Source organism: Bidens hawaiensis, unplaced genomic scaffold (genome assembly GCF_021521415.1).
Source record: "Bidens hawaiensis isolate Kalapana, Puna unplaced genomic scaffold, B.hawaiensis_p1.1 tig00020828_1, whole genome shotgun sequence".
Classification (NCBI taxonomy): Eukaryota; Viridiplantae; Streptophyta; class Magnoliopsida; order Asterales; family Asteraceae; genus Bidens; species Bidens hawaiensis.
Window position 1 is genome coordinate 174925 of NW_027493209.1, and position 27397 is coordinate 202321.

At 36.9% G+C, this 27397-nt stretch overlaps 1 protein-coding gene across 1 annotated transcript; it reads left to right on the forward strand.

Moving 5' to 3' along the window:
• Positions 1–18288: 18288 nt before the first annotated feature.
• On the forward strand, positions 18289–19065 carry LOC143561846 (uncharacterized). Its single transcript, XM_077049817.1, has 2 exons — positions 18289–18565; positions 18662–19065. The coding sequence occupies exons 1-2, from the start codon at positions 18289–18291 to the stop codon at positions 19063–19065; spliced, it is 681 nt and encodes a 226-aa protein (XP_076905932.1).
• The last annotated feature ends 8332 nt before the right edge of the window (positions 19066–27397 follow it).

Below are 27397 nucleotides of genomic sequence, written 5' to 3' on the forward strand. Positions count from 1 at the left end.
TTGTATGTATCTTTCAATTTGATTTACTTTTAATGACAAACATGTAAAGTAGCTAGTTATGATTGAATAGTTTAGTTAACCTAAAACTGATGCTTCATAACATTATACTTTCCAAAGTTTGAGATAATTAAAATCTTTGATTTTACAAAATAATCCATCTTAAAAGAAAATAAAATAGACAAAGAAATATACACGGACATAGTTTTGTGCTTTACAGATGTAGAAGTATATAATTTTGTCATGTTTACAACATAAACACAAGAATATATTTATTTTGTGATAATTGTAAGAGGCTTAGTTAAGAAAGATGTAGGCATGTAGTCTATAACTATAAGAAAGATTACGATGTTAGATTTTATGAGATTCCTACCAACTGTTGAGTAAAATGAATGTTATAAGTGAAGTATCATGTCTTTTGGTTTGAATTCTGTTCAGTTTACTTGTTGGTGGTTTATCTGATCATAACTTGTTTAGATTGGAATATATAGTGTAGAGGTCCCCATGAATGTAAAATAAATTGCCAGAAGATATATGCAAAGTACGTAGACAAATTCATAAAGTCGACATATTATAAAACACACCAACAAAAGATAAGAATGAGCAAAAGATTGATATGGACAGATACCCACAATATATCTATAACATTAGGTTCACAGATTTGAAATAATAATTATAGTGAAAGAGGTTGTGCATGTTAACTCTGATTGTGTTCGTAACATTAATCATAAATGTTTGGAAATTTGTTTAGCTTGGAAAGTGTTTATGCATACACATTGTTGTTTCTAGTCACTTGACGCTTCAAGTGTGTAACTTTAAAGTCATTAGAATCAGCTAATTACGCCTTTAAATGCCAAGGTGTAAAAATAACCAACTTTTTATTAACAACGATGGCAATTCGAGCTTTCGAAAAGACATGTTAAACTCCATGTGCATTCATAATCTATATACATATGAAATCCAATGCAATACGCAACATCCAAATTGGAGCCATTCATTCTCCTCCACTAAATTTATAAGAACTAACACTAACCAATATTCCATCTTATAAACTTTAATATTTATAGTAGTATATATTTATTAAAAAATATAAATATTACATCAACATAGCAGGTAAGCGGACAACAAGCTACGCTGCCATCCCTTTCTGAATCACATATTAGATATGATTCTTCCTTTCTTATAGTAGTTATTCTTAAATCACATATTAGATATGATTCTTCCTTCACTTGCCCCCTATTTCTTTTTTGACCTCTTTATTCTTTAATGTATTAAATTAATATAAAAAACAACCTTTATAATAACAACCTATCTCAATAAATAAATAAGGAAAAATTCACAAAATAGGCGTTTATGAATACGTTTTTCAGGTTTTAGGTGTCATTTCAAACAAATTCTCAAAATAGGTATCATAAACTGGTCGTGACGAATAGTTTATGATTGTCCACGAGTAGTTTGTATAACCAATTAAAATTTGCCACGTGTCTATAAACTAACCGTAACGACCAGTTTCACTAATAATCTACTCGTAAAGATTAAATAAGTTTAAAGCCTCGTAATCAACGCCCACGAGTAAATAAGGTATCATTTAGTCGCGACGAGCAGATTATAAAACCTTAAGAGTCGCGAGTAGTTTATCAAACTACCCATGACGATGAGTTTGAATACCAGATGCATCAAGCCGGTTTGTTTATCAAAACATTAACCGGAACGGTTAGTTTGTTTGGTCAACTAGTCGTTACGAGTAGATATTGGTCAACGATTACTTTACATCCATTATACGAATATTTTATTGGTAATTAACTCGTCTCGATAAGTTTACCTGGTAAACATTACTCATACGAGTAGTTCATATGTAGTTAACTCGTCCTACCTAGTTTACATTGTTTATATTCCCGATACGAGTATTTTATTAGTAATTAACTCGTTCTGATAAGTTTACTAGTTTTACATTACCCATACGAGTAATTTATTTGTAGTTAACTCGTCCTGTCTAGTTTACCTTATTTACATTTCTATACGAGTAGTTAATTAGTAACTAACTCGTCTTGGCTAGTTTAACATAACAATCTACTCGTTCCTTACTTTATAGTCTAAACTAGCTATTGTCGACGGCGCCCATCTAAAGGGGACTTTTAAGGGGACAATGTTTCTGGCAGTCGGTATGGATGGGAACAATCAAATTTTTCCCATCGCATACAGTGTTGGAAAGACGGAAAGTGGTCCATCGTGGACATGGTTTTTAATGAAACTTAAAGAATGTGTGGGTGATCATCCAAACTTAGCAATAATTTCAGATAGGGCTGCATCGATCGACTTAGCGATCCGGACCGCCTTTCCACTCGCGTATCATGGGCTCTGTTGTCGACACTTGATGGTTAATCTCCGGAACATACTTAGTAGCTCCTTTTGTTTCTTCCCACTTTTCTCAGTAACAAACTACAATATTATCAATTTCCTCCTCCATTGATGTGCGGGTTCAAAACAACAAGAACATGACATTTATATAAACCCAAGAACTTCAAAACAACATTGTAACGGCTGGTTTAGACTATAAATTAAGGAAACGAGTAGATTGTTATGTTAAACTAGCCAAGACGAGTTAGTTACTAATTAACTACTCGTATAGAAATGTAAACAATGTAAACTAGACAGGACGAGTTAACTACCAATAAATTACTCGTATGGGTAATGTAAAACTGGTAAATTTATCAGAACGAGTTAATCACTAATAAAATACTCGTATCGGGAATATAAACAAGGTAAACTAGTCAGGACGAGTTAACTACATATGAACTACTCGTATGAGTAATGTTTACCAGGTAAACTTATCGAGACGAGTTAATTACCAATAAAATATTCGTATAATGGATGTAAAGTAATCGTTGACCAATATCTACTCGTAACGACTAGTTGACCAAACAAACTAACCATTCCGGTTAGTGTTTTGATAAACAAACCGGCTCGTTGCATCTGGTATTCAAACTCATCGTCATGGTTAGTTTGATAAACTACTCGCGACTCTTAAGGTTTTATAATCTGCTTGTCGCGACTAAAGGATACCTTATTTACTTGTGGGCGTTGATTACGAGGCTTTAAACTTATTTAATCTTTATGAGTAGATTATTAGTGAAACTGGTCGTTACGGTTAGTTTATAGACACGTGACAAATTTTAATTGGTTATACAAACTACTCGTGGACAATCATAAACTATTCGTCACGACTATTTTATAATACCTATTTTGGGAATTTGTTTGAAATGGCACCTAAAACCTGAAAAACGTATTCATAAACGTCTATTTTAGGAATTTTTCCAATAAATAAAGAACATTATAAAGGAGATATAAATTATAAAGAGATGGATCATTCTTACCTTTTTACTAAAAAATTAAAAAGAACATTGTACATAACTTCTAGGAAAAATAATTATAAATTTTTTATGGGTGACTCCTAAGTCTTAACTAATACCATACTTATTTTTACTATAATGCATCTTGCATGTATTTTTATAACTGCGAAATGAGATCAGCCAGTTAAGCTTTGTTTAGATTCTTGACTAGCACAGTTAAGACTTTAGGCCTCCGAGTCCGCGTTACAAACAAAAATACAAGGGAAAATTCCCAAAATAGGTATTTATGATTAGGTTTTCAGGTTTTAGGTGTCATTTTCAACATGTTCCCAAAATAGGTATTATAAACTAGTCGTGACGAATAGTTTATGATCATTCACGAGTAGTTTGTATAACTAATTAAAACTTGTCACGTGTTTATAAACTAACCGTAACGACCTGTTTCACTAATAATCTACTTGTAAATATTAAATAAGTTTAAACCCTCGTAATCAGCGCCACACGAGTAAATAAGATATTTTTTAGTCGCGACGAGCAGATTATAAAACCTTAAGAGTCGCGAGTATTTTATCAAACTAACCACGACGATGAGTTTGATTACCAAATGCATCTAACTGGTTTGTTTTACAAAACACTAACCGGAATGGTTAGTTTGTTTGGTCAACTAGTCTTTACGAGTAGATACAGGTCAACAACTACTTTATATCCATTATACGAGTATTTTGTTGGTAACTAACACGTCTCGATAAGTTTATCTGGTAAACATTACGCTTACAAGTAGTTCATTTGTAGTTAACTCGTCGTGACTAGTTTACCTTGTTTATATTCCCAATACGAGTAATTTATTGTTAATCATCTCGTTCTGATAAGTTACCAAATTTACATTAACGATACGAGTAATTTGTTGGTAGTTAACTCGTCTTGTCTACTTTACTTTGTTTACATTCCTATACGAGTAGTTAAGTAGTAATTAACTCGTCTTGGCTAGTTTAACCCGAACCCGGTTCCCGGAACCGGTTTTTTTAATACCCGGGTTTTTAATACCTAAACCCGTACCCGACCCTACCCTACCCGTAGGGTACTGATAGGGAATGCATTTTGGCACTAAAACCCAAACCCGAACTGGACCCGATTTGTATCCGGTAATACCCGAAAACCCGAACTGGTTCCATACTCGGAACCGGGTTTTCCAAAACCCGAAACCGAGTATTTCAAATGCCCGATGTATACCCAAAAAATACCTTAAAAATACCTCTAAAAAGTGCAAACTTTTATAAAATCCAATTTATACCCGAAAAAAACTCGGAAAAAAAACCCGAAAAAACTCGTTACTATGGTTTTCTCAATACCCGAACCCGATTCCATACCCGAACCCGGGTATTTAAAAAACCCGATTTGTGCACCTCTAGTCACGACTAGTTTATAGCAAGATATAGACAAGACGAGTTAACTACCAATAAATTACTCGTATGGTTAATGTAAATTTGGTAACTTATCAGAACGAGATGATTAACAATAAATTACTCGTATTGGGAATATAAACAAGGTAAACTAGTCACGACGAGTTAACTACAAATGAACTACTCGTAAGTGTAATGTTTACCAGATAAACTTATCGAGACGTGTTAGTTACCAACAAACTAACCATTCCGGTTAGTGTTTTGTAAAACAAACCAATTAGATGCATTTGGTAATCAAACTCATCGTCGTGGTTTGTTTGATAAAATACTCGCGACTCTTAAGGTTCTTTAATTGATGACCGTCATTTGAGTCAATCAAAAACCTAATTATTCTAAATAGTTAAAGCAAGTAGGGTATCGTATCACAAGGAGTATGTGGTCAATGTAATTCGTGTAACATATTTAATATTATGAAGTGACTGGTTTTTAGTGCTGATCACACAAGCATTTTTTAGTAAATGTAGAGAACTAAGCAATGAACACGTAAATGAATTTCAAACAGTTAACAAGCAAATCACACCCGGGAATTCAAGTAAGCAACCAAACAGTATCTCATGCAACCTAACAGATTTATTATTTACGATTAACTGAAAACTGATCAACCAGACAAAACCTTAGACGTCAACAATTACTTTACACACGGCACTGGTTATCAAACAGTCCTTGCCAGTGTGACTCAGTTAAGGGTAATTGTACGTTTTATCGTATTCAATCTAACCAAACAGTGATATGACTAATTATCTAGCAACTGGTAACAGATCGTTCAGACCAACGTAAACCTAAACTGACCGAACACACAGAAATACTAAACATCAATAATCATATATCAATCTTCAATAACAAAACATAAGTATTCTTAATCACATGAGAAAAACTGTAAATGGTTACAAACTATACATCCCGGGTGCGATTCTAGGAGATTAGCCGAGCCGCGACATCATCGAATCTTCAATACGGATGGTATAGATCATAGATATGGACTTGACACAAGCTAGGATAGTGAAAATCGCCTATAGGACTGCTGGAAATCGCCTCTTGGTTGCAAAAACGGAGTTAGGGTTTCAAAATGATGAAAAGGATGATATTAACCAAAATTTCCCATCTGCACACCCTTCGCGGTACGCGACGGGGTCTTCTAGGATCCATCGCGTACCGCGATTGACCCAAAGTCAACATCTCATTTATCTCCCATCACGATACGCGATGGGGACTTCAGCAAACCCATCGCGTACCGCGATGGGACTCTGTTACAGCAAACTCCATTCTTTTCCTCGTTTTTCGTGCTGGACATCCCGGGTCTTCATTCCGTGTCACAACAGGTCCATACTGAGTACTTTAACGCCTATGACCTGAATTCCAATAAAACACGTATGAAGTATCGATAGTTCTCGAATAAAGAGTTAAAACTAAATAATAAACGAACTAAAACATAAACAAATTAACCGACCATCAATAATCTGCTCGTCGCGACTAAAGAATATCTTATTTACTCGTGTGGCGCTGATTACGAGGGTTTAAACTTATTTAATATTTACGAGTAAATTATTAGTGAAACATGTCGTTACGGTTAGTTTATAGACACGTGGCAAGTTTTAATTGGTTATACAAACTACTCGTGAATAATCATAATTATTCGTCACGACTAGTTTATAGTACCTATTTTGGGAATATGTTGAAAATGGCACCTAAAACCTGAAAAACCTAATCATAAATACATATTTTGGGAATTTTCCCAAAATACAATGCTAGTTAGTTCTTAGTATAGTGGTAAGATAAGTGTTGCTCTTGGAGCGTGCAAGTTCGTATCTAATAATTCCCAACTTTGTTTACATCTCATAAAAATGGATTTCGAAAGTATGAACCAATATTAAGAAAGAAAAAATCTTGGATTTTCTTTTCACTTTAGCCCTCTAAAATGGTTGTGCCGACCCTGTTTAGATTATATTTATGACTATGTATAGAGAACATAGAACTTGTGATGCTTGCAAGAGTGATGCAGTTTTTCTTAGCAATCAAATTGGATCAAGATTCTCATAGTGAAACTCAAGAAAAACTGAATTCTAATTCATAACAAAAATAGTCAACTGACTTTTCAAGTTTATAGGGGTAAAATGTTGACCATCATCTCCAACTGATTGTACGCCATCTGCTATCACTTGCTCACTTTCCGTAGCTATTGCATCACCCTCATCTTTGTCTTCTCGAATGAAAAATCTGTTGATAGCCGCTTGCACGAATAAACATTCTTCTTCGTCAACTTCAATTTCATTTTCATCAAATCTTGGTATATCTTCTAATCGACACTCCGGATAGATAGTTGGTTCATAGAACCGTGGTGGGTGATCGCCAAACGGATTCTCCTCTCCGTCGTCACTCTCGTCCCAGGCGATGGCACTCGACTCGGTTTCCATGTTGCGCATCTCCCTTTTCAACTCGAGATCTCGGACTCGTTGACGGAGCCGACTGATCTCTTCAAGATCTCGGACTCGTTGTCGGAGACGTTTGATCTTAATAATATCTCGTGGTTCACGACATCCGATCTCGTTGCCTCGGTAGGCGGATCTACGGTCATAGTTGAATCGATCTCCACGAGCACGTGAATCACCAATGTTTTCATCGATGCCTCGGTCGGTGACTCTTCGAACAAGAAAACACTCGTCTTCACGTAGAGCCATCACTGAGCTCTGATACCAATTGATGCAGTTTCGGAAGCGATCAATAGCTCGAGAGACTCATGATTAATCAAAGACGATAAAACGAACCAAAGGTTCCAAGAACAAAGTTCTTTTATATAAACTTAAACAAAAACTAATGAAAACGTTTATAATCAATCCTGTTAATACTAGACAGAAAAAGATAAACATGGAAACTAGATAAACATAAAATAATAAAAGATAACAAAAATCTAAATTCAAATAAAGAGATATCTTGCATCACCTTGATAAGATGAAGGTAGACATTTAATTATTTTAGTCAATGTAAAAAGACTACCAGATAAGTTTTTATGAGATATTCAGAACAAGATTTAGGAAATTATTTAGACCACTCCTAATAATTTGACACTTCTATTGTGTAAACTGTTTTTTTTCGTTTATGGCGCAACCAACAAAGTATCACATCTAACCTAACACCTTGGATATCTAAAATTGTATAAATAGACAAAAATAAATGAAATTTCCGTTAAATGGACGTCTCATCTAATTGAACGTTATGGTTCGTTTTCATACCCACCAAACTTTCAATAAATATATCAATTTACAAATTCTAAATACATATCAAATCATATGATAAACACATTTCATTGTTCACCGCTAACTCGGAATATTAGTGTGACAAAGCATCTTAACCGAGAAAAATAAAAATTCTAATCTCATTTTCCCTTAAACACCATTTAAAACAAAATCTTCGAAACAAATAAATAAATAAAAATGTCTTAGGCTGCAAAAAGCTATTTTTTTGTCCCCTTGCAAGGTTGCAAAAGTTGCTAGGCGGACTTTAGGCGGCTACTGGGGAGTTGGGTGTACTCGGAGTACTCGGAAATGTTAAATATAAAGAAAAATAACTTTTTGATACTATGTATATGTCAACTATCATAAGTTTGCTAACACTTATAACAAAATAAGTGAATATCAATATAAATAATATAAATGTATTTTTAAATACTAAATTATTCTAGAATTATTTAATCATTAGTTAAAAAAAGTGACATTCCATTTTTAATATTACATGAATATGAATTAGGTTTTATTTTTTAAATCAAAATCGCCCAAGTTGACCATTCTGGCTGATGTTTATCACCTTTGATCGATTCTTAGTAACTAGGCGGAGTAAAAGAAACTCCTCTCGACGCCATACCTTGTAGCGAGTACTCGGGGTGTACTCGGCCTTGTAGACCTACTTTTACAACATTGTCCCCTTGTCAGTCATTCGTACCCTATACGGCCAGATAGGCCTATACGAGCCGTATTAGCAAATATGCATACAACTTATGTTTACTTAACTATTCTCATCCCTTTTTCCTATCCATGTCTCTATAATTACACAAAAAAACAATGTTTTTAGATCCGGCCCGGACGTCTTACCTGGTCAAACGTCGGACCGTCCCGGAGGACGGACCGATATTTGACCTGGATGACGTCATAAATAATTTAAATATATTAATATATACACACCCTATTTATATATACATATATAATTTTTATATATAGAAAAAGTAATATTAGGAATTTTCATTTCCGCTTATAATTATTATTTCACTGTCTAGGATTTCAATTTTAAGCTAGGAAGCATAAGTTAGTGTTAGTTGGGTGGCTGATTGTTGTTTGCATGTTCCTAGGTTCAATTCTCAATAGAAGCAAACCTTTTTTATTTAATAAAAACCATGTTTATCGGTTCAACAGGCGGTTCACCAGTTCCGGTCAGACCACAAACAGTCAAATCCGTCCGGGTTATTAGATAACAGGTTATATATGTGAACCGGACTGGCATGCATATTGGGTCCGGGTTGAACCGACCGGTCCGGTCCCGGTTTTAAAACATTGCTAAAAACACTACATTTTTCTCTTCTTTTCAATTAAATAATATTTTTTATATTTTTACTATTACAGTTTATCTTTCCCTCACTCACAACCAATTCAAACAAATATTAAAAAATAACTTCGGATTAACAAGTTTTCCACAAATTTACAAAAAATCAATAAATTTTTTATCTCTTTCACTCACAATCACTCTTAACCTTATCCTGTAATTTACAAAAACATCTCACAAATATTTAGGGATGGGTTGGAAATGCTCTACATATGGTAATTGGTTGGCACTAGGGGGGGGGGGCATAAATAATAATAATAACTATCAAAAACCGAAAAAACAAAAATACCAAACTAAATCAGAACAAAAACCCACGGTTTAATTTTATGTTTTTGTAAAAACCGAATTTACAGTTAAGTAATGGTTTTGAATGTAATAAAAACGAAAAACCAAACCCAATATATTGTTGTTTTCCCATTTTATTGAAGTATTTTATAAGAATATATATATATATATATATATATATATATATATATATATAGGGTGAAGTACATACAAATACAAAATTGGTACAAAACGTGCGAATCAAAGAAAATTCTAAAAATTTTGGCGGTGGTATTATTGTAAATAATAAGAAATCCCCATCTCTTACATAAAACACGTTTTCAGTTGAAAACCCTAAAGATCGATCACCCAAAATCTACTCCAAAATCAATTAAGACACTCCCATTTGGTTAGAAAAACCCCAAATATCATATTATTCTACTCAAATCGATCGTAATTTTTGTCTTATGTTTATAAATTGTTTGATCCCTAGTCAATCTAAAGTAACTTGAAACCAGATTTCATTGATGTTGTTGGATATCATTTTCAAATTGAAGTGAAGGCTATTTCATTTGTGAACCTTTATAAACAAAATTAAAGTTGTATAGATTCAATAATAGCAGCTAGGGTAGAAATCGTTCTTGTTACACAAAATAAATTCAGAATGGATTATTACAATAATTACTCTACTTATATAAGTTTATTACTCTACTTGTAATTTAAAATTACTCTACTTGAAATTAAACATTACAATATTGTTTTTAATTGAAAATTACACTAGCTGATATTGACAATTACTCTACTTTAAATTTAAATATACTCTACTGGTAATATAAATTACACTACTTGGAATTGAAAATTACTCTATGGGAAATTTAAAAATACTATCATTTTCAAATTGAAGTGAAGGCTATTTCATTTGTGAACCTGGATAAACAAAATTAAAGTTGTATAGATTCAACAATAGCAGCTAGGGTAGGAATCGTTCTTGTTAAACAAAATAGATTCAGAATGGAGTATTACAATAATTACTCTACTTATATAAGTTTATTACTCTACTTGTAATTTAAAATTACTCTACTTGAAATTTAACATTACACTATGACTTTTAATTGAAAATTACACTAGTTGATATTGACAATTACTCTACTTTAAATTTAAATATACTCTACTGGTAATATAAATTACACTACTTGGAATTGAAAATTACTCTATGTGAAATTTAAAAATATTACACTACTTGAAATTGAAAATTACTCTACTTAAATTTGATTTTAGGATAATAACATATTCAAAGATTTACACATCGATCTCTTCAACCATCACAATCAATTAATTGTTTTATTCTAATTGATTTGAGTTTGTAGTTTGTAGAGGTCTTGTTCAATTGATTCTACACACTCTTAATTTCAATTGACCCATTCAGTTCAACTCTTGTGATTCACATGCATTGAATGAATAAAGGTTCATACTCTGTAAAATCAACTCAAAAGAAAGAAGGTAACTTTAATTGCAATCTTCAAACGATCAACATGTTATTGCAATCAAAATAACTTCAATTGATGGAAACTGGCGACGATTAGATTCAGTTGATTGATTGGTTTCAATTGTTTGGTGAGATCAATGCAAGACAGAAACAGGGATTGACGTAACTAAGCTTCAATTGATTAGCTATTTACAAGACTGCCACCGCGTTATTTCTCTCTTTGGTTCGTACGTTTAGTATGGTTTTTAGTTTGTATTTGATCCAAACCCTATATATATATATATATATACTATAGGTATTGGATCATTTCATAAGTTTTTTACAGCGAGAAGTGTGAGAAGTGAAGGTGTAACTCCATTAATCCCTAATTTCACTCCCTTTCTTATTTGTGTGGGTGCGTATGTATGTGTGTAGGTACGTATTTTTGTATATGTGTTTGTATGTATGTAGGTATGTAGGTTTGAATGTGGCTCGGTATGTTTGTATGTGTGTAGGTAGATTTGAATGTGTGTAGGTACGCATGTATATGTGTGTAGGTAGGTTTAAATGTGTATAGCTACGATATAAATGCAATCAACCTACATACATATATGTAACTGATGTATAATTATTTATACATATTTATTGCATCATTTTATACCCAATGCATGTTATTTTCTTGATAATATTATTGAGAATCGGTTCTAATAAGCCTTTATTTGTTTTCATGGAAAAATGAGCTTAGGAAACCAAAAATGGTAAAAAACAAAGAAAAGAATCAAGAAAAATGAAAGTCTGTCAGCTAAGCATGGGCCGAGCCTCAGCCAGGCATGCCCCATTTCCATCTGAAGACATATCAGCTAAGCATGGGCCAATCCTAAGCCAGACATGCCCCACGCCTTTTCAGAAGATGATAAAATAAAGTACACAATACATTGTCCTCCTTTTTGAGGACACACAGGGTCATGCCTCAGCCAGACATGCCCCATGCCAATCAAGTCTGCCAAGAAAGTACAAATCAATTGCATGCGCATTAAATTATAAGGGACCAGCACAACCCATGCCTAGACCAGACATGCCCCGTGCCTAGCTATATGCCAAATAGTACATCAGGGAGCACGTGGTGTACTACAAGGGGACCAGCATGGGCCATGCCCCTTCTAAGCATGGGTCATGCCTTGTGCACATTTAGCCTATATAAAGACCATGCATGTTGCTCATTTGTGGTGCACAATTTTGGAGAAAAACACACCCATTTTCACTCTCATAATCCATAGAAGTAAAGAAAGAGAAGCTCTTGAACCTTCATACAACATCAAGAAGAATTCTTAGCATCATCATAATTATCTAGCTTGGTTAGATTATCTTAATATTAAACATGAATGCTATATTCTTCTATTTTGGTGTATCTTTTATATTTATCATGAGCTAAAACTTTTTATATCACCTTAACCCATGATGAAACTTGACAACTTTTGATGGTTGGAATTAATATATGATAATTTTATGTTAAAATAATGACTGATTCTTGGTTATCCTTTGATGAAATATTGTGTTTAAACTATTGAAAGTAATATACAAGAACTATAAATGGTACATCTTGTTATGTTGAAAGACTCTTGATTTTATCATTTATTTATAAATGTTGTTCATGCAACTTTATAACTTTTAATCTAGAAATAGTTAAAATAATTCTTGTATGGTACATGAAAATTGGTTAAACACATATCCTCATGTTTAGATTTGAAAAGATTGAACATTTGTTATGAATTGATATTCTTGTTAAGTAATATTATAAATACTTTGTTAACACAACTATTTTAATATTACACTTGGGTTGAAAATTCATAAATCAAGGGAATACTTGAACTTAGTCTAATTTAATCAACCATAGGTGGATTATGTGTTGTTCATGTAATATTTCCGACCGGTTGTTAGATTTGAGTTTCGTAATTGAATGATAATCTATATCTTTAAATTTCAACATAATTCACTTACATTATAGTATGATTTGAGGTGATTAGTTTGTATAATTCATACTAAGTTTTTCAAAAAAAATCATTTGGATAGTTATCTATAACTAAAAACTATTATTTTTAAAACAAAATAGTGAATTTATCATATATTTAAGTTTACCATCATTAGGAGTCAAGTGGATTCTAAGTTAAGGTGATAGCTTCTTAATCCTTGTTTATCTCCATTATCGTGTTACTTGCTTAAATTTATTGTCACGAGTTTTTCTAAAAATTCATCTTAAAAACAAATAAATGAAGCTCATTTCTCACGGTTATTATATTTGCAAGGGTTTGATATTAAAATTTACGTGTCCATGGATTGATACCCGGTTCTCGCCATTACTATATTACCACACGACGGGTACACTTGCCTTTTGTGTGTGTGGTTAAGTCTAGGTGAAAACCATTTTTAAAACCCGACAAAGTGTGAAAAATCTTTAATAAAAATATATATATCTCACACCACATCAAGTTTTTGGCGCTGTTGCCGGGAACACGGTAAAATTTTAATACTAATCTAAGTGTTTATTTTAACCGTTGTTTATAATTGTTCAAAATATATATATATATATATATATATTAAATTTTGTTCATTTTAGTTTATTTAGTTTTAGTCTAAAAAAAGAAAGTAATTAGTTTATTTAGTTTTAGTCTAATTTAAAAAAAATTGTTTATTTATTTCCGCTTTACTTGTAGTTCACTTTTATCTGTTTAGTTTCTTTATTTATTTTCTTAAGTAATGAATGTCCACCACGCCCGCACCTGAGCTTGTTTCACCACTTTCGGAACCCGAACGTCACCTTCACCAAAGGTTACGCAACCGTTCACGTGTAGTAGCTGAGACAATAGAAAACGAGACGTTTGCGGACGTAATAACCGAAGAAATCATACCGGAACAAAACATGGCGGAACAAAATGGGCCAGAAAACGAACCTAACATGAACCAATACGGCAAGCCGACCCTCGAAGGTTATGGAAGTGGCGTAGCACCACCGGAAATCACTGTAAACTTTGAAATAAAATCCAACATTATTCATATGGTGGAAAATTCTGTTCAATTCCATGGGCTTCTTGATGAAGATCCCTAGTCTCATATCTCTCGATTCTTACGAATATGCGGTACTTTCAAAATCGAAAGCTGCTATGAGGACCAAATTAAGCTCAAGCTTTTTCCCTTCTCCCTTCGAAGCCATGCCTTGGATTGGCTAGCAAAATTACCAATTGGGACCAGATGGTAGAGCAGTTCCTCCTGAAATACTTTCCACCAGACAAAACCGCAAAGTACCGAGCCAGCATCACCGGATACAGAACCGATGAAGACGAGTCGCTACACGCAGCCTGGGAGAGATACAAGGGCTTGCTAAGAAGATTCCCACACCATGGGTTGAACAAATGGATCCAAGTTCAAACATTCTTCGATGCCCAATCCAGCCAAAACAAGCAGGCAGTTGATCAAATCGCCGGTGGAGATCTCGGAACCAAATCTCCCAACGAAGCATTCGAGGTTCTAGAGAAAGCAGCCAAGAAAAGCTTCGCGTACAACCCACCACGATCAACCCCATCACACAAGGGTATGCACCATGTTGACTCCAACACTCTTGTCACTGCACAACTCGAAGCACTCTCAAAGAAATTTGAGCAACTACAAACAGAGTTGGTAAAAGCCAAGACCAAGTGTGACACTTGTGGGGGTGAACACAAAATGAAATGTTGCCAGCAAAGCATGATGGTCGAAGATGTTGATTACGCGAGCCGACAAAACAACACCTTCGGGAACACATATAACCTTGGTTGGAGGAATCATCCTAATTTCAGTTGGAAGGATGGAGCGAACAATCAACCACCACCTGGGTTTGACAAATGTCCTTTTAACCAAACCCATCCATCCCAACCAAAACCTCAATACCACAGCCAAGGGCCAAGCACCAGTCAACACCCAAACAGTGGGGATACTGTGGAGATTCTTTTAACACGACTCTTAGCCAGTACTGAAACTTCAAACAAATTGACCGAAGAAAGGTTCCAGAAGAATGAGGCGGAGTTAAGGAATCAAAAGGCATCTTTATAAAAAATCGAAAATCAAGTGGGTCAACTAGCCCAGTTGCGTTCTGAAAGACAACCCGGTGGTCTTCCAAGCAACACGGTAACAAACCCAAATGCTCAAGCTAATGCCATAACATTAAGAAGTGGCAAGACCACTCAAGATGTGGTATTCCCATCACAACCAGTTGATGATGAGACTGAGAATCCTGACAAGGTGCATGATCGGCAAGTCCTAGCAAGTACCGCACAAGTCAGAGAACCAGTAAAACCATATGTCCCACCCATTCCTTACCAAACCGTCTTAAGAAAGAAAAGATGGAGGCCCAGTATGGAAAATTCCTTAAGCTCTTCAAACAGTTGCACATCAATCTTCCTTTCATCGAGGTCATCTCACAAATGCCAAAATATGCAAAGTTCCTGAAAGATGTGTTGACAAACAAGTGAAAGTTGGAAGAGTTGTCACATGTAACTCTGAATGAAGAATGCTCTACTGTCCTTCAAAACAAGCTACCGACAAAGAAGACCGATCCAGGGAGTTTTACCATCCCTTGCTTGATAGGAGATTTATTTGTCAGCAATGCCCTAGCTGATCTTGGAGCTAGCATTAACTTGATGCCTTATGAGGTTTTTTCTAAACTAGGACTAGGAGAACCAAAACCAACCCGCATGAGCATCCAGCTAGCCGATCGATCAGTGAAGTATCCTCGGGGCATAGTTGAAAACATGTTAGTCAAAATTGATAAATTTGTTTTTCCAGTAGACTTTGTAATCCTCGATATGGACGATGACAAATCTGTACCCCTTATCTTAGGAAGACCATTTTTAGCCATCTCTAGGGCTCTCATTGATGTTTGCGCAGGCAAACTCACACTTAGGGTTGAAGATGAGGAGGTAACATTCGATATAGGCAGATCCATAAAACACCCGCAACACACTGATGATTCAGTTTATTATATTGACGTGTGTGAGTCTATAGTGAGTTGTCACCTTCGTGAAACCATTGAAAAGGAAGCATGCAACACTCAGCTGATTGAGAAAAAGGCATACACCATCCTCCATAAGGAACAATCCGCTGAGGATCAGGAGGCAAGTGGACATCAAGAGACGTACGAGACCGTTGACCGCAAATTGGAACCAAAGGCGAACCTTCAGTTGAAGATCCGCCAGTTCTTGAACTTAAGGAATTTCCCTCCCATCTCGAGTACGCCTTCCTCGATGGTGAATCTCAATTACCCGTTATCATCTCTTCCTGTTTATTAAATGAGGAAAAGAAAAGATTGCTTGAAGCTCTCAAACTCCACAAGAAAGCAATTGCTTGGAAAATCATGGACATCAAAAGAATCAGTCCATCATTTTGCACTCACAAAATCCTGATGGAAGAGGACTTCAAACCAGTCGTGCAGCATCAAAGACGTCTTAATCCAAACATGCAAGACGTTGTAAAGAAAGAAGTCATTAAGTTGCTCGATGCTGAATTGATATACCCAATCTCTGATTCCCCTTGGGTAAGCCCAGTACAGGTGGTACCAAAAAAGGGTGGTATGACGGTTGTAACAAATGATAAGAATGAATTAATTCCTAAGAGAACCATCACAGGCTGGAGAGTTTGCATTGATTATCGCAAACTGAATGACGCCACAAGAAAATATCACTCCCCCTTCCTTTCATTGATCAGATGCTTGAGCGTCTATCAGGGAAGATGTATTATTGTTTTCTTGATGGTTTTTCTGGATACTTCCAAATTCCTATCTCCCCTGAAAATCTGGAGAAAACGACATTCACAAGCCCTTATGGCACATTTGCCTACCGGCGAATGCCCTTTGGACTGTGTAATGCCCCGGCCACTTTTCAACATTGTATGGTGGCTATTTTTCATGACATGATCGAGGACTCTATGGAAGTATTCATGTATGATTTCTCTGTTTTTGGAAATTCTTTTGATCACTGTCTTGAGAATTTGAGAAAAATGTTAACAAGATGTGAAGAAGCCAATCTTGTATTGAACTGGGAAAAATGCCACTTCATGGTCAAAGAGGGCATTGTATTGGGACACAAGATATCTCAAGCAGGACTTGAGGTCGATAAAGCAAAAATCGAGACCATTTCAAAGCTCCCGCCACCCACATCTGTCAAATCCATTCGAAGTTTTCTTTGCCATGCTGGTTTTTATCGCCGCTTCATAAAAGACTTTTCAAAAATAGCTCGGCCAATGACACAACTTCTAGAAAAAGATGCTCCCTTCGTGTTCTACGAGGAATGTCTAAAAGCATTCCAATTTTTAAAGGATAAGCTTGTTGATGCCCCAATCATGGTGGCTCCGGACTGGACACTCCCGTTTGAACTCATGTGTGATGCAAGTGATTTTGCAGTTGGGGCAGTGTTGGTCCAAAGGAAAGATAAGCACTTTCATCCTATTTACTACGCCAGCAAAACTCTCAATGATGCTCAAGAAAACTACACCACAACCGAGAAGGAGCTTTTGGCGGTAGTATTTGCATTTGATAAGTTTCGTTCTTATCTTATCCTTTCAAAAACCATTTTCTACACAGACCATGCAGCCATTAAATATCTTTTTAGCAAACAAGATGCTAAACCTTGATTAATCCGATGGATTCTGCTTCTTCAAGAATTCGATATTGAAATTAAAGATAAGAAAGGCGCCGAGAATGTAGCAGCCGACCACCTCTCCCGTTTGGAATGCCCAGCTTCACAAGAATTAGTGGGGTCCCATATAAATGACAACTTCCCCCAAGAACTTCTTATGTATATCCAAACAAACGAAGAGGAATGTCCATGGTTTGCTGACATGGCTAACTATCTCGCAAGTGGGGTCATGATTAAAGGTTTAACACGTCAACAAAGAAGAAAATTCTTTTCCGATGTCAAACATTATGTTTGGTAGGATCCACACTTGTTCAGGATCGGAGCCGATCAAGTTGTTCGTCGATGTGTGTTCGGAGATGAAGCAACCAAAATCCTCCAACATTGTCATGAAGGACCCACGGGAGGACATCATGGGGTCACATCCACCGCAAAGAAGGTTTTTAATGCCGGTTTCTTCTAGCTCACCATCTTTCGAGATGCTCATGACCTTGTAAAATCTTGTGATGCATGCCAACGGGCAAGCAACAGATTTTTTCGATGTTTGTGGGATTGACTTTATGGGACCATTCCCGACTTCGTTTGGAAATCTTTACATCCTAGTTGTTGTCGATTATGTTTCAAAATGGGTGGAAGCTCAGGCTTTACCCACAAACGATGCTAGGGTAGTTGTTAAATTCCTAAAAAAACTGTTCTCACGCTTTGGTGTCCCAAAAGCACACATTAGTGACCGTGGAACACATTTCTGCAATGCTCAGATGGAAAAGGCATTGTCTCGCTATGGTGTCCACCACAAATTTTCAACATCATACCACCCATAAACCAGTGGGAAAGTTGAAGTCACTAACCGGGGCATTAAGCGTATTCTTGAGAAAACAGTCGGGCAAAATCCTAAGAATTGGTACGAAAAGTTAGATGATGCATTATGGGCTTTACGAACCGCTCATAAAACTACTATCGGTACCACACCGTTCAAGTTTATTTATGGAAAAGCTTGTCATCTTCCTATTGAATTGGAGCACCGAGCTTACTGGGCATTGAAAGCCGTTAATCTCGACTTAGTCGATGCGAGCGAGACTCGGTTCATGCAAATTCATGAGCTAGAAGAATTGAGAAATCAAGCTTATGCGAATTCCACAATCTACAAGGAACGCACTAAGTTGTTACACGATAAGCGTTTGAAAGAACACAAAGATTTCAAAAAGGGTGATCGTGTTTTGCTTTACAACTCTACGTTGCGTTTATTTCCCGGAAATCTTAAATATCGTTGGTCTGGCCCATAGTTGGTAAAGAAGGTTTTCGATTACGGGACCGTGGAAATCGAAAATGGGGATGGTCAGTCATTTAAAGTCAATGGTCATCGTTTAAAACTCTATGTCGAAGGACAAACTGGAACTGTCTTGGAGGTAATGCTCCTCCATTCCAAGAACCCTTGAAAGAAAGTCTCGGGTCTAGCCGGGACCCTTAACCAAAAACTTGGCACTTGCACATAGCTTTCGCTTTAAAAAATAAAATTAAAAAAAATTTCAGGTAACGTCTAGACAATTTTTCAGCATATTTGGGGTACTAGTTATTCCGTGCCCAGTCTAGACATTATATTATCTTATTTTTATGATTTTTTATGTTGTTTGTTTGTATGGTTGTTGCTTCTTTCGTTGAAACATCTAGCCGGAAGAGATGTGTGGATTTCAGACGCAACCATTGGCTGCTGGCATATAGGGGAGTTACATCTTTTCCCTACATTTTGTATTGCATTTTTATATATTTTTTCACATTGAGGGCAATGTGAGATTCAAGTGTGGGGAGGGGTTTACTTGAACTTTATTTTGTCCAATAAAATATTTTCAAAAAATCTCTCCAAATTTTATTTTTTGTGTAAAAAAAACAAAAAAAAAAAAAAAATAATAATAATAATAATAATAATAATAAATAATAATTAAAATAAATAAAAGACCGTTAAGCCTTTAATGAAATTTTTGACAAAACCAAGGGTTAAGGTTGTATTTCGAAAAGCGCTCGTTCATACCAACCACCGAATCAACTTTAACTTAATGTGAAAACCGAAAATATGGTTTGTATTTTGTCACACCCCCATATTAGGCCTAGGAGCGTGACCCAATAGTTGGTACCAATATTGTAAATATATCAGAGTTGCGTTAATTTGCGGAAGACTTATAAAACTTTAAGGTTCAAAAGTGACATTCAAAAGACGGGAATTGTAAAACACCCGTTTAGAGTTAACAAAAGATTACTTGTTTATGCTTACAAACTACCATTTTAAGTTACTACAAAAATATCCAAGCTATCGGATTTAAAATAGCACTTCGACACTTCCAAGCGTTAATCTTGTTCACCTGCAAAATATAAGAAAATACGTCAGCAACGAATGCTGGTGAACACGCTGACGCAAAATAATTTATTTTACTTTATTACCCCTCGAGACTACGCCTGCCTCGGCCCAACGTGGCTTAGGAATAACAAAGTCAAATAACACATTATAAACTTGAGCCTCTACTCTAGGTCACCTCAGCAAACACCGCAGCGTTCGACTTAGTTAAGTACCCGTAAATATACACATAAGGTCGTACTCTCTGCAGGAGAGCGTCCTACAACCAAGGGTGGTGCGATCATGCCCATTCATCGCATAGTACCACCTATGTAAGGATCCAGACATACGTATACCACATCCTGAGGGCTAGGTTCATACCCATAGTTATAACGGTTTTAGGAACACATAGTTCCTTGTAAACAATTTTAATATAACAAGTTTGACTCATTTGAAAACAAGTTTGAAAGTTTGGGGGCGTATTCACCTTATCTCTTTTAGGATCGGCTTCACTCACCGTCCAAGGGTCTTTCCCTTCTTTATCTCGCACCTATAGTACGAGTATAAATATTTGTTAGTCGGATACACGATCCGGCTTAAGACCTTTAGTCTTATCTCAATCCTCGATGAACCTTTAGTTCATTTTCTTTTACTTGAAAACCTTTAGTTTCAAAGTAAATTATAAACCTTTAGTTTATATTAGAAACCCGACGTTTCTTCTTCTCTAAGAAACGTAATCATTTTCTTTTATTATTTAAGAATACTCTTTATTCATTAAATAATATTTTCATAACCAAGAATATATACATATATACTTACACACATATATATGTAATCACAATATTCGATACTCATTCTTTCATTCATTTCTTTGTTATGTTTTCTTTTCTTTTATCAAGGTATCAAGTATAACCTTGAATTAGGGCTTAAGCCTTGAATATAGTATTGAATTATATTGAATTCATTATTACGCCTAACCTTAGTGGTGTATAGAAATCCTAGGGACTCGAGCAACACTCCAACGCCGCTTCTTTTCTCGAACAAATCAACGAACGCCAATCTTCAACACACGATGGCACGCTTATCGAAACTTATCGCCATTACGATAAACACCTTCTTGATATGTGGGTGGAGGGTTGCACGAACTTCGAGGAAACGTTGTACACAAACGAGGGATCGGGAAACGTTTTACGAGGAAATTGTTTATATGTTTTGTCGGGATTTTAGAGAGAGACTAGAGAGAAATGAGAGCTGTGTTTGGGATGGAAAATATAAACACCCCATGGCTGCTATTTGTAGGCGAATTTTTGGATCCCATCGCGGTACGCGATGGGTCCCTGAGCAGACCTATCGCGTACCGCGATATAGGTCTGCTGATTCACAACGTAGACCTGCCACGTGTTGACACGTGGCAAGCGCCGCTCCACGTGGCTACAGGCTTGCCACGTGGTGACACGTGGCAGCACATAGTTCCACCGTGTGCCACGCAGCACACGTGTCACAATCTGTCAGACACCCCATCGCGGTACGCGATGGGAGTCTCTTTTGATACATCGCGTAGCGCGATGGGTCAAGAAAACAGAATTTTATTTTTAACCCTCAAGTTTGGCGTTTGGCAATTTTAGTCCCTAGACTTTGGAAAGTTGATACTTTGAACTCGAAAATTTCCCGGTGTTACATCCTCCCCACCTTGAAACAAATATCGTCCTCGAGATTACTTTACTCGAACAAGTGTGGGTATTTTTTTTCATTTCCGATTCGAGTTCCCAAGTATATTTGGGCCCTCTACGCGAGTCCCATTTTACTTTCACTATTTTCAAAGTTTTTCTTTTTAACTTCTTTGTTTTCGAATCTTCAATTTGTATTGGTCTTTCAACAAATTTTAAGTTTTCGTTTATTTCAACGTCTTTTAATGGCATAGCCAAAGATTCGTCGGTCAAGCATTTACGCAGATTCGAAACATGGAATACGTCATGTATCCCTTCCATTTCCTCGGGCAGTCGCAATCGGTATGCAACAGTGCCGATTAGTTCGAGCACCTCAAAAGGTCCAACGAATCGAGGACTTAACTTTCCTTTCTTGCCGAAGCGAACTACGCCTTTCCATGGCGAGACTTTTAATAACACTTTATCACCAACATTAAATTTTAACGGCTTACGAAGAACATCGCCGTAACTCTTTTGGCGATCACGTGCCGTCTTAAGTCGTCCTCGGATTTGTAGAATCTTGTCGGTGGTTTCTTGGACTATCTCGGGTCCAGATAATTGGTTGTCTCCGGTTTCAGACCAACACACGGGCGTACTACACTTATGACCATATAGCGCCTCGAATGGTGCGGCTTGAATACTTGTGTGATAGCTATTATTGTACGATAATTCCATTAAGGGTAAGTGGTCGTCCCAACTTCCACCTAAGTCGATCACACAAGCGCGGAGCATATCTTCCAACGTTTGAATCGTTCTTTCACTTTGCCCATTGGTTTGCGGATGATAGGCAGTGCTCAGGTTTAACTTCGTACCAAGAGCTTGTTGGAAGCTTTTCCAGAAATGAGACGTAAAACGACTGTCTCGATCAGAAATGATAGATAGCGGTACTCCATGCAAGGCAACGATGTTATTTACATAAATACGCGCTAGTCTATGCATTGAGTCTGACTCATTAATGGGTATGAAGTGTGCGGACTTCGTTAAACGATCCACTATTACCCATATCGCATTATGTTGTCGAGTCGTCTTTGGAAGTTTGGTAATGAAATCCATAGTAATTAACTCCTACTTCTAAACGGGAAGTTCGGGTTGTTGAAGCAATCCTGAAGGCTTTTGATGTTCAGCCTCGACTTTCAAACAAGTAAGACATTTCGCAACGTGTGAAGCGACATCCCTTTTCATTCCATTCCACCAATAGTTCTCCTTTAGATTGTGGTACATCTTATCACTTCCGGGATGCATCATGTATTTCGAATTGTGAGCTTCGTTCAAAATTTTCTCACGCAGACCTCCGATAATTGGTACCCAAATCCTATTACCGAGTCTAAAGATACCATCGTCACCCTTGACTAATGAGTCAATTGTGCCATTACGTTTTTCGTCGGAGACTTGGTTTTCATTGATCGCTTGAGTTTGAGCGGATTTGATTTGTTCAAAGAGATCAATTTGGAGTTCTAGTCGCAATGCTCGAACTCTTTTGGGTTTCTCATATTCCTTGCGACTCAAGGCATCGGCCATGACGTTGGCTTTGCCTTCATGGTAAACAATCTCACAATCGTAGTCGTTGAGCGTTTCCATCCATCGCCGTTGGCGCATGTTGAGTTCTTTTTGATCAAAGATGTGTTTCACGCTCTTATGATCAGTGTACACGGTAAATCTTTTTCACAGAGATAGTGTCTCCATATCTTAAGTGCAAAGATTATGGCGCCTAACTCTAGATCGTGAGTTGTGTAGTTCTTTTCGTGTACTTTGAGTTGACGAGAGGCGTAAGCGATTACTTTCTTGCGTTGCATTAGTACGCATCCCAAACCCGAGTGAGACGCGTCACTAAATACCACAAAATCCTCAGTACCTTATGGCAAAGCCAAGATAGGTTCTTGGGTAAGTTTTTGTTTGAGTATATCGAACGCCAATTGTTGCTTCGTTGCCCAGTCATACTTGATGTTCTTACGAGTTAAGGAAGTTAGAGGAACGCGATACGAGAAAAGTTCTCGATGAACCTGCGGTAGTAGCCGGCCAAACCTAAGAAACTTCGGATCTCGGTTGGCGACTTCGGGACCTCCCACTTAGAGATAGCTTCAATCTTAGCGGGGTCCACTTGAATACCGTTAACGTTAATGATATGACAAAGAAATTGCACCTCGTGCAATCAGAACTCGTATTTCGAGAACTTAGCGTACAACTTCTCGGTTCTAAGAACTTCAAGCAATGTTCGAAGATGAATTTCATGAACAGCCTTAGACTTAGAGTAAATAAGTATATCGTCGATGAATATGATAACAAATTTATCCAAGTACGGCTTGCAAATACGGTTCATCATATCCATGAACGCAGCTGGGGCGTTAGTGAGTCCAAACAGCATGACCGTGAACTCATAATGTCCATACCTTGTTTGAAACGCAGTTTTTGGAATATCTTCAGTTTGAACTTTGAGTTGGTGATAGCCGGAACGAAGATCGATTTTAGAAAAATAGCTAGCACCTTGAAGTTGGTCAAAAAGGTCATCAATACGAGGGAGTGGATATCGGTTCTTGATTGTGACTTTGTTCAATGCACGATAATCGATACACATTCACATGGAACCATCCTTCTTCTTGACAAATAGAATTGGCGCTCCCCAAGTCGACGAACTCGGTCGAATAAAACCTTTTTCCAATAACTCATCAAGTTGTTTCTTTAACTCCTTCATCTCGGTTGGCAATAAGCGATACGGAGCATTGGCGATCGGAGCAGTACCAGGAATAAGATCAATCCTAAACTCTAATTCACGATCGCGAGGGATTCCAAGAAGTTCATCAGGAAAGACGTCAGAAAAGTTAGAAACAATAGGGTCGTCTTTGATTTCTTTTGGCTTTGATTCTTCAGTGACGTAGGCCATGAATGCGAGGCATCCTTGATTCAAACATTTGTTAGCCCTAATCATAGAAATTATGCTAACTTGGTCAGCGTCTTTATCCCCTTCAATTCGAATCGTTCGTTTATCAGGGGCTTGAAGTTCAACAGTTTTGCTATTGCAGATGATACGAGCATGGTTATCAGATAACCAATCCATACCAAGTACAATATCAAAACCAGCCAGACTCATGGGTAACAAACAAATAGGCAGAATATAACCAGCTAGAAGTATTTTTCTGTTTTCAAGGGCATCAGAGATCTTAACGATTTCGCCACTAGCAGTCTCGACGCTTAGAGTTTTATCTAATTTTGTTAATGGTTTGTTTAATAGACTACAGAAACTATAATCTATAAAACTTAGATTGGCACCCGAATCAAACAAAACTCTAGCATAGGTGTCGTTGACTAGAAACGTACCGGTTATGGTTTTAGACATGTCAGCGGCCTTCTTTGTGTCGAGCACGAAGACTCGAGCGTTTCCCTTTTTGTTCTGGCCACTTCCACCCGCACCACCAGCAGTGGGTTTGTTCTTTGGGCATTCAAAACTTAAATGGCACATTTCCTTGCAATTAAAGCAAGTCATCCTCTTCTTCCAACAATTAGCAGCATCATGTCCCGTACGATTACAGGATTCATAGACTTTAGGAGACGGGGCGAAATTGCATCGACCCTTGTGGTACCTCCTACAAGTCTTACATGGCATAGAATTGTTTCGGTTTACGCCTTTGCTTCTAAAGTTGGAACTTCCTCCAGTCTTTCCTTGAGAAGATGTTGGTGTCACCTTCTTGTCCTCTTCCTTGTTGCGGACTAAGCCGCCCATCAAATAACCAGATAACTCCATCGCAGAGTCAGCGGTTTGAGGCAGGTGAGACCTCACCATGTCGCGGATTTCCCGCGGCAGTACCCATATGTATCTTGTAACTTTGCTGGACTCAGGGTTAACTAGCTGGGGAACAAGGCGATAGTACTCGAGGAATTTGGTATTGTACTCTCGGAGGTTTGTCCCTACGACCTTATGATTAAGGAATTTCGTTTGGATTTGATCGGTCTCATGCATGGGACAGAACTTTCCCATCACCATGGTCTTAAACTCATCCCATGACAGGCCGTACATCACATCTCTTCCTTTACTCATCAATAACGCATTCCACCACTCATGCGCCTCTCCTTTAAACATTAGGGCAGAGTACTGGATTTTCTCCTCCTCAGAACACTTACTTGTTATTACAATAGCCTCCATCTATTCGATCCATCTCACGGTTGTGATAGCTCCCTTATCACCATGGAACTCTTTTGGTCCATAGTATTTAAAATCTTTGAACGTACATCCACTAACTTTCAATTTCTTAAACTCTCGTCTAATTCCACCGTCGGCGTAAGACTCATGAAAACTACCCTCCTCATGAGAGGGTTTCAGACGGGATTTCACGGTTTTTGAAGGGTGAACAGAAGGATTAACAGATCAGGACTGTTTGGATTGTCTAGATTGAGATCTAAACTCGGATTCTTCCCTAACAGCTTTCTTTATCATCATTTGAATTTTATTCATATATTTCGCAGGAATTTCTTCCTCTCGCTCGTTCTCGTTTTCGGGGCCTTTCCCCTTATCTTTTATCTCTTTCTCTCTACGAGCATTATTCTTGTTACTTTGTTCAGACATATTTCTCTTTCTTTTTCAATTAAGTCTGAAATTTTAACAACATTTCTTTTATCAAACACATATTTTTATTTATTCACATTTATATATATATCACAAGGATATATATATATATATATATATATATATATTACACGTAAGTATATATATCGTTTCAACGATATATATAGTTCACCTTATCATTACATAAGAACGCTTCATACGTTCTTTTATTCATCACATAACACAGATAATCTACATTATACACACAACTCTCTTCCTTGCCATCTTCAGTCCTTCAAGAACTTTTTCACAACCTTCGTTAGTTTGGTGCACTTACGAAGGAGTGCTTCTCCAACTTTCTTCTTTTTCTTCTCTTCCTCATCTACCTTCTTTCTCCAATCGTCGGTTTCGTGCAGTGCACGATCCAGATGTTCTTCATACGATTGTGGGATTATGTTGGGGTATCCATACTGTGGAGGTGGGTCGCGGTAACCCAGGGTCACCATCTCGTAGTGATTCCTCAGCTCTGGATACGGAACATAGTCCATGTCAGATGAAAGGTAGAGATAAGTCTTGGCAGCTTGATTCTGCTCTTGGATCTGGTCGGCTTGCTCTTTGATTGATGGAATTTCTCCTTGGAATGGTGGGAAGCTTGACGAAGCTTGATTCCTAAGTTTCTTGAGGTATTGGACTTACGGATCCACAGAACTGTTTCGGTCAAAAATTGACAAAGCAACTTTTGATCAAATTAGTGCGTGAGGTGAAGTGCTTAATGATTGTGATATCGAACACATAGATATGATTACGAGGGAAAAAGCCCTTGATTATGATAATCTTCGTTTTGGTCAAGAGTTTACAACGTAATCTTTAGTCGAATCTCTTCGGTTAAAGATTATGAACTTAACTTTTGGTCGAATTACGCTTGATTATTATGATCTCTGGCACAAAAAACCCCTGGACAGTGAAAACTATCACCGTCGATATTATTAATTACAAAATCGGTGATTACAAAGGTTGGAGCTTATTAGTAATCGTGAGCTAAGTGATAC